General features: G+C 43.5%; 1 protein-coding gene across 2 annotated transcripts in view; it reads left to right on the top strand.

Moving 5' to 3' along the window:
* The first annotated feature begins 1588 nt into the window (after nucleotides 1-1588).
* The window catches only part of sez6l (seizure related 6 homolog (mouse)-like), a 269322-nt gene continuing 261294 nt past the window's right edge, over nucleotides 1589-9616 (top strand). For both annotated transcript variants that reach the window (XM_072587857.1, XM_072587855.1), the window contains exon 1: nucleotides 1589-1903. In XM_072587857.1, the coding sequence (XP_072443958.1) occupies nucleotides 1819-1903 (85 nt within the window). In that variant the 5' untranslated portion in view covers nucleotides 1589-1818. The remainder of the gene's footprint in view (nucleotides 1904-9616) is intronic.

The raw sequence follows: 9616 nt of genomic DNA, 5'->3' as shown, positions 1-9616 counted from the left end.
GGGTCTGTATTGTGTGCACTGTTTCTTATGTAATTGTATGCACACATGTCATTGTTACCATTTTGTAATGATTGAAACTGGGATTTGAGGTTTGTTCTCCTTTTCTCTGAAAACTAGTTGAACAGTGGGGTTTGGGGCCTGGCTTTGCTGCTCCTCTCCCTTGTAAAATTGCTGTTTCTCTGTATACAGCTATTAATGTTAATTGTTTGTAAACTGTGTTGTCTGATAAAATTTTAAAAAAGAGATTTAGAATCTCAAAAAAATCAAGGTGCGGGGAGAAGCAGGTAGTAGTAAAAAATGAAAACCTTGCTTCTGTCCTTCATTAAAAATCTAATAGTACTTGTTACCTAGCCCTACCCTAGGGGCTTTGACACTTTCAATACACTCTGCTTCACATTCTGAACGTGCATTTGATAACAAGCCAGACACTGAGAAGCTGCTCTCAGTGATATATATGGCAGGGTGAGCACTCATAGAGGTTTGCAATTACCATTATCCCAGTTCCAGTTTCTGTTGGGAGATATATATTTAAATGGACACCTTCCTTGACAAAACAAAATACTATTTCAAGAATTATTTGAGAATGAGAAAGTTCTAACTGATATCTCACATAATGGTAGGTTTTACTGCATAGCCCATTGTGCAGCATGTTCACAAGGAAACAGAGAAATGGGGTTCAGAGCACACCACAAGGGCAAAAGGTGCACTAAGGATCTGGGATCCAATTAGTTACCCTTTGGTGTCTGCACGTTCTGCATTCCACAATCTCTGAGCGATCTGAGGCTTTCAGTAAGTAAAGCCAGCAGCTGGGGGAACCAACCCTTTCATTGCTGAATTACTGAGGGTGGCTGGTCACAGCCAGATCCCAGCTGGATTAGATGGTCACAGCTGGATCAGACAGTCAAAGTCAGATCCCAGCTGGATTAGACAGTCACAGTCACTTTGGAGGCCAAGTCATTGAGTGTATTTGTGAAGGTATGCTACTATTAACTCACAGTTAGACCCTAGCAGTGTTAGACAGTCATAATTAGATCCCATGGTGAATTAGTCACTTATAGATCCCAGCAGCATTAGTCGCTGCTAGATCCCAGTACTAGACAGTTACAGTTCGATTCCAGCAGCAATATACAGTCCCAACTCGATCCCAGCAACTATACACAGTCCCAGCTAGATTCCAACGAGATCCCAGCAGCAATCCACATTGACAGCTAGATCCCAGCAGCAATGCACAGTCCAAGCTAGATCCCAGCAGCAATACACAGTCCTAGCTAGATCCCAGCAGCAATCCCCATTGACAGCTAGATCCCAGCAGCAATACACAGTCCCCGCTAGATCCCAGCAGCAGTAAATACTAGATCCCCTCCAGCATTAGACTCACATTTACCACCGTTCCGCATCCCCCCACCACCTCCACGCAGCGTTAGACAGAATAATGAGCCCCCAGCGGGATTAGGCAGTTGCGGCTGCCTCACTGCTTCCCCACCCCCCACCTCACTCCCCCGCACCCCCCACCCTGCGATCTGCCCAATTTCTCGCTGACATCCAAAATAAAAAAAAACGCGGTGACGCATAGAATCGATCCGGAGCGCCTCAGAATGCGAACAGTGGCAGCCTGGTACACTCCTCCCAAAACCATGCTGTGACAGCCAGGCGCTGAGTAAGGAGTGAGAGGCACGGACACACACACACACACACACACAAGGAAGAGGCTGCAGTCGACGATCGGCTACTGTCGCCGTGGGAGACCCTACCAGAGGAGGGAAGCTTCCCCTTTCTCTAAAATACAACCAAGGGCCGCTTGGAAATCAGGGAGCGGGGATGTTGCCTCTTGGCCGGGGGACCTCCGGCTTGCTGTGGGTGCTCCACGCTTTCTTACTGACAGGAATCCAAACCCGGGCGCAAGGTAAGGTATTTCCGAGCTACAGACTTCAAATCAGCTTTGGGAATGTACTCTTTGTGACCCTTTACTCAAATTCTTTCAATGTACTTTTGTTTGGGGGGGGGGGGGGGAATGGCAGTGCACCGTTTGCCTTGCCCCATTGGGGAGAGCTATCCCGTCTTTATGTACGTGCAATGTGTGTATGAGGTTTCTATCCAGTTTAGCCTCGGGTTTCTTTCCCCAGTTAAGCTTACTTCTACTGCTGCCTCGTTTTGCGCTCTATTCTCCTCTTGTTTTTCTCCCCCCTTTCGTTGCTTTAGAACTCCCCCCGCCCAAAAAAAAAACTCTCACTCCCTCCATTCCCTTTCATTTTCTTTGGGATTCCTACATTTCACTGAAAAGAGATTTAAAGAGACAAAGACAGCCGCCCATGTACAGCTCCGACCCTCGGTGATATTCTCTCCCCCGAACCTCTCTCAGAACCCTTTCGATAGGCTGACATGCAACTTTCTTTATATATTTTTTTAAAAATGCGATTAAACAGTCTTGATCCTGGTTACAAAATGCAGATGTGTATCTGGCTGTTCTTGTCTAAACCTTACGGACTCGAAAGAGATGGCATATGACGGTCCGACCACTATAGATAGTGCTGGATAATACTCACTACACAGCATCAGTAAATCCAGGAGGAGCTAGTACTTTTGTGGGGAGTGAGATAATCCTGATTTGGGGAAGAATTGATTCCCTACTTGATCTCCCCATCATCTAATGACTGATCCGAGTAGTGACGAATTTACACACAAAACTAACCTGCGGGACCCTGTGAGACTCCCTTCCCCCATTGACTGTCTAGTCATTTGGTAAACTCCAGTTGGTGGGTACTATATCGGGACTTTGAGTAATCTTTCAGCACCTTATGTTGGAATGCAGTATCGGGAGATGTCTGGGAGATGTCTGCAAGTGACAAGGTGTACCCTGTTTGACTGCCGACCAACTTTGCCTTCCCCCCTTCTGCCTAACGCCCTGCAAAAGAAAATAAACGGTGTAAAATTCAGTTCGCAGTCTTAATGCAGCAGGGTCACCGCAGCAGTACACTCTATGATAAAAGTGATCAAGTCTTTGGATTATGGAACGATGCAAACTTTAAGTACCTAGTGTCAGAAACTAAATTATTCCGCTTTACTTTCCCGTCATCGCTCATTCGGGGAATTTAACAGCGGCAGGCAGTGTTGTCTGCTGGGCTTCATTAATATAGGTAAAACAGAACCGTTCGATTCAACAATTTACCGTTTTGACCACTGTCAAAGAGCTGTGGGATGGAACTGTGTTTTCCGCTTTGCAACGGAATACCCTTTCCCCATTCAAAGAACGATCAGGAGTGCCCTTAATTGTGAATGAGTCATTGCTCATTCAAATACTGTGATCGAGGCACACGCACACACAAAAAGAGCCAAATGTGGAAGTTTGTTGATTTAGCAAAGTCAAAACGTGAATCGAGTTCGCGGAATGGGTTTCAGCACCAGAGGCGCGGACAGCTCCGAGCGCTTGCCTGAGCCTTGAACGATAAGCTCCAGCAGTGTCCCTGTGAATGACACAGGGAGCAATGTTGTGGCAGACACGCCCCTGTAATGCAGCTCTTTCTAAAAAAAATGTTACGCGGAGCTTGTCTCATAGATTTACATTCCTGTTTAAGTGTCTTGTAATAAAACGCTACAGAGCGCGGTGTAAAGCGTGATTCAAGTGTCACAATCCTGTCTGAAGCAAAAAATGCTTGTGGATGATAGGCTTTGACTCACCCTATTCCTGTGATGAGTTGTTTTCCAAATGAATATCTCCCAACGGTACAACTAGTCCTGCCTGATATTCATTCGAACAGCTCAAATGATCCGTCCTCAGATTTACTAAGGCTCACTGTGAGAAAGCTAGGTCATTTCTTCATTTTATGAGGGCATTTCAACTCACCTCACTCCCATTGCATCTGCTGGGGTACATGAATCCCAGTAGCTCGAACATAACGCCTGCCCAAATGGCGTTCTTTTTTGGTAAGGGGAGACGGTTAAGTGTGGACACGGTGTGAATCAGTAATGCTCTCAATCTTGGCTTCACCGGTTCCTTACACATGGTGAGAATCATTGGATAGTCATCTGCACTTGGCAATTCCTTTGTAAGCGTTGGGTTTGTGAAAGGGTTTGCAGTTTGCCAGCATGAGGACAGACAAGGCCTGGCCAGTCATTACCTGTTTTGAAGGGGTCAGTATCACACAAGCTCCTGCAATTGTCCAAAATACCCTTGGGGGAGCCATTTTAAAACCGGGGCTTGGCATTTTGCAGTGCATTAATCCTAAGAAGTGCCAAAGCGTCCTCCATCTCTGCCACAAGTGAACCAGGATGTTGGCACCAGTTTTGATAATGGAAATATACTCTGTTTCTTACAGTTAAGAGGAGAAAGCAGAAATTCAAATGTTCAGGTACTGGCTAAATTGATGTGAAAAGGGATGTTTGTCATAAGTAAGCTATGACTGTAAAATGATGATCATCCATGCTGAATGGAAATCATTACTACATTTGTCACAACATGACTCCATTTGTTTGGAGGAGTCTTTGGATCAGGAACACTGTAATCTTCTGGTATTGCTTTTAAACTCATCTTCCTGACTCTCATTTTACAATCTATTACAATCTGTCACGTAGCACACGACACAACTAACATCAAAATGTTATTTATTTCTTTACTTGTTCATTTAAATATTAAAAGCCCAAATGCCATTAAAATAATTTGGAAAAAAAAATTTAAAGATTTGCATGATCTAAGATGGAATGCTGAAACTGCAATACTCTGTAACAGAGCTCTAAATTGTAAATTTTTTGGCCTGTGCTATTAACCTTCAAGATAATGAGAACAAAAAGGAAACATTTCCCAAAGTATTCAAGTATTGGATAAAGAAAAATATTAAAAGTAAGGCAAAGGAGCCATTAAATGATTAGGGGAGTTTTTTCAATAAATTAAGTTAGAGAACATTAAAGGTACCAACAATCATTCCTATAAGTAATTCTTCAAACAGGTGAAAACGTAACAGGGATGAAAAGATCCCAGGAGTAATATGTTAAGTATCCAGGGAACAGCAAACTCTGTAAACAAATGATTTTCTGTGTTCAGTGAGCAGCCTGTCCAGCACATAAATTGAATTTCTACAGTGGACAAAGCTTGTAATGTAGGAAATAGACATCTTAGTTGCTGATAGACCTAGGAAGTTAAGGCAAAACTTATTCAGTTATATTTAAATATCATGTCCTCTCATCATATGCACTGATTTGGAGGGAGTTAGTCTGAGTCATAGAGTTGTACAGCATGGAAACAGTCAATCCAACTTGTCCATGCTGATAATAAACCTAGCCCCATTTACCAGCATTTTGCCCAAATCCCTCTAAACACTTCCTATTCATATACCTATCCAGATGCCTTTTAAATGTTGCAATTGTCACAACCTCCATCACTTCCTCTGGCAGCTCGTTCCATACACATACCACCCTCTGCATGAAAAGATTGCCTCTTAGGTCCCTTTTAAATTGTTCCCCTCTCACCTTAAACCTATGTTTTCCAGTTTTGGTCTCTCCCACCCTGGGAAAAGTCCTTGTCTATACACCCTATTCATGGTGTTAAAAGCGTCTATATGGTCACAACTCAGCCTCCAACACTCCAGGGAAAATAGCCCCAGCCAATTCAGTCTCTCTCTCTCTCGTGCAACCCCTCCAACCTTGGCAACATCCTTGTAAATCTTTTCTGAACCCTTCACGCAAACCTTCTTACAGAAACTATTTGCAAGCTTGATCATATCCAATTGCTATTTTCATGGAATTATTTAAAGGAGTGGTGGGCGGCATGGTGGCACAGTGGTTAGCACTGCTGCCTCACAGCGCCAGAGACCCGGGTTCAATTCCCGCCTCAGGCAACTGACTGTGTGGAGTTTGCACGTTCTCCCTGTGTCTGCGTGGGTTTCCTCCGGGTGCTCCGGTTTCCTTCCACAGTCCAAAAATGTGCAGGTCAGGTGAATTGGCCATGCTAAATTGCCTGTAGTGTTAGGTTAGGGGTATGGGTGGGTTGCGTTTCGGCGGGTCGGTGTGGACTTGTTGGGCCGAAGGGCCTGTTTCCACACTGTAAGTAATCTAATCTTCAAAGTGAGTATCTGTTTCCAATGAAATCCTTTAATAAGAAAAAGAAAGTAGTTGACCAACAAGACCAGTTTCAGATCTGATGACAAGTTGAAATTATCACATTTTCTACATGCTTTCATACTGCTGTATTTCTTACAGTGACTATACTGCAAAGGTACTCAGATAGCTGGTGAGGTGTGTAGAGTCATAGTGTCATAGAGGTGTACAGCACAGAAACAGACCCTTTGGTCCAACGCATCCAAGCTGACCAGATATCTAACCTAATCTAGTGCCATTTGCTAGCACTTGGCCCATGTCCCTCTAAACCCTTCCTATTCATATACCCATCCAGATGCCTCTTAAATGCTGCAATTGTACCAGCCTCCAACACTCCCAATCGGAGCTCAATCCATACATGCACTACCCTCTGTGTGAAAGAAGTGTCCCTTTTAAATATTTCCCCTCTCACCCTAAACCTATGCCCTCTAGCTCTGGACTCCCCCGCCCCAGGGAAAAGGCCTTGTCTATTTACCTTACCCAAGTCCCTCATGATTTTATAAACCTCTACAAGGTCACCCCTCAGCCTTTGACACTCCAAGAAAAACACCCTCAGCTTGTTCAGCCTCTCTCAATAGCTCAGATCCTCCAACCCTGGCAACATCCTTGTAAATCCTTTCTGAACCCTTTCAACCTTTACAGATTTTAATGTGCTTGGGGGTCATGTAAGATGCTGTATAAATACATGGTTTTTCTCCTTTCTTTGCCCTCAATAGAAATGAATTGAAGCTCAGGGTAGAAACAAATATGCTGAATTGGTGATCTCACCAAAAAGGAAACATGGGAAGAGACAAATCAACAAATCACGAGAATTGAGGATAGGAGGACTATTGATTAGGAAATAACATTTAGAACGACAAGAAATGCTTAATGAAATAAGAGAAAGAAAAAGAAATAATAAATCAGACAGGCTACAGGACCTAATATAGGAGATGGATCAGAAGATATTTGCGAATAGTTCACTGAACAGCACATTATGGCATCAGTAATGAAAGGGAAATGGATGTTGGGTTGTGCAAAGAGATAGAGTGCAAAAACCAGGAGGTAATAACATATTTGTAAAAGGTACTGCTATGACCTTATCCAGTATGCCATTTTGATTGCTGCATTGATGTACCCTGCCATGATTCCAATGCGATAGTGAAAAAGTCACATCCTTGACAGCTTGACAGACCTCAAGTTTTAGTTTACGTTCATCATGGAAGTCAGTCACTGAACATATTCACAAGAGGCTGCCACTGTACACTTAACAAAGAACATAAGTGTTTATTACACAAAAGAAAAACAAAATATTTTACATTATTCCATAGTTCTTGCCCAGTCTTATTACAAGCAGAGAGAAAAAAATAATCCATTTTATCCTGACAATACCCTTACAGATATTCAAATCTCAGTGAAGACTACCCCCAGTCTCCATGCTGAAACTTGTTGTTGAACTGGCATGGCTGTAATCTATCCTCTTTCAAAGTTGCTGTGCACTCCCTTGATGCTATTTTATTCAGTTAATGTCGCTCCATGAGACTCTTCAAGCAAACTGTTAACTCAGCACATTATTACTTAACACAGATTCCCAAAACACGTGTCTTCAACAGCTTTGTTTTCCTCTCTGATACATACACACAGACACACAGACACACACACACGCAAGACACACACACAGACTCACACACGCACAAACACACGCACGCACAGACACACGCACAGACACACGCACAGACACACAAATACACACACACGACACACACACACACACATACACAGAGAGTCTTCTGCTTCTGGAGCTCCTTTACTCCCCCTCACTGATTTCTAAACATCTCAGAACGTCTCCTCTGCCCTGTTTGGAAACAACACCTCTGCTTTATTGATCTCTTCCACACCCCCTCCGCCAACCATCCCCCCCACCCTCCCACCACCGCATGAACCTGACTGTGGCTCCCCTCTCTCTCTGGCAGTTGTAAAACTCAGGTCAGTAAATATATTTGCTATTATCTCCTCAGGTGACTTGCTGGTCACTTAACTGAAATCACATAACTTCTTGAAAATGTTTCAATTAACTTAATGCTCAAGAAAAGGTGAGACCTTTTACAGAACTGGAAAACTAGATCTATTTTCCTCCAAGATTTCTCATAATAATAATATGTTATGAACAGTAAGCTTTGGCTGCAATGCAGAGAATGGTACTCATACTAACACCCAGTTTACAGCATCTGATCTACAAGTAGAGGGGAAATAACATGGGAAGAAAGTGGGTCCAGGAAAATGGTAGAACAGTGTTAACATTATTAGGGTAATAATAATGCAGTGAGATCTTAATCAGCTGGGCCAATGGACTGAGGAATGGCAGATGGAGATTAAGTTAGATAAATCCCCTGGGGAGTGTTATGGAGAAAAGAGATCCAGGAGTATAGGTTCATAGCTCCTTCAAAGTGGAGTCACAAGTAGACAGGGTGGTGAAGGAGGCTTTCAACATGCTTTCATCAGTCAGAACATTGAGTATAGGAATTGGGCCATCTTGTTGCAGCTCTACAAGACATTGGTGATGCCACATTTGGAGTACCACATGCAGTTCTGGTCACCCTACTGTAGAAAGAACATTATTAAATTAGAAAGAGAGCAGAAAATATTTGCGAGGATGGGCCTGGACTAGAAGATTTGAGTTATGAGGAGAGGTTGGATGAGCTGCGATATTTTTCCCGAGAGTGTAGGAGACTGAGGAGTGACTTATAGAGGTCTATAAAGTCGTGAAAGGCACAGATAAGGACGGCAGACAACAGTTTTTCCCCATGGTAGGGAAGTCTAAAACAGGTTTAAGGTGAGAGGAGAGAGATACAAAAGGATCCAAAGGGGCAATTATTTTCACACAGAAGGTGGTGAGTGTCTGGAACGGGGTGCCTGAGGTAGTAGTGGAAGTGAGTACAATTTTGTCATTTAAGAAACATTTAACAAATACACGAATGAGATGGGTATGGAGGGAGAAAGTGAGGACTGCAGATGCTGGAGATCAGAATCAACAGTGTGGTGCTAGAAAAGCTCAGCAGGTCAGGCAGCATCTGAGGAGCAGGAGAATTGACATTTCAGGCATAAGCCATTCCGGTTAAAGGGCTTATGCCCGAAATGTCAATTCTCCTGCTCCTCAGATGCTACCTGACCTGCTGTGCTTTTTCAGCACCATACTGGATATGGAGGGATATGGACCAAGCGTAGGCAAATGGGACTGGTTTAATTGTGAAAGCTGGGTGGAAGGGCCTGGTTCCTTGCTGTAGATCTCTATGACTAAGTCAGGATAATGCTCTGACAACTGGGGCAGTTTTAATTCAATTAATTAATCTTGAATAAGCAGCTCATTAAAAATGAGTGTGGAATGACTGGATGGGCATAAAAAGCCATGTGGTTACTAATATCTTTGAGGGGAGGAAATCTGCCATCCTTAACCAGTCAGGCCCAAATGTGACTTCATTCCACAGCAATGTGATTGATTCTTAATTGCCCCTTTGAACTGGTCTAGCAAGCCATTCAGTGGTCTCAAGCC

This window comes from Chiloscyllium punctatum, chromosome 17 (assembly GCF_047496795.1).
Source record: "Chiloscyllium punctatum isolate Juve2018m chromosome 17, sChiPun1.3, whole genome shotgun sequence".
Classification (NCBI taxonomy): Eukaryota; Metazoa; Chordata; class Chondrichthyes; order Orectolobiformes; family Hemiscylliidae; genus Chiloscyllium; species Chiloscyllium punctatum.
This window is presented reverse-complemented; position numbering and strand designations above follow the sequence as displayed.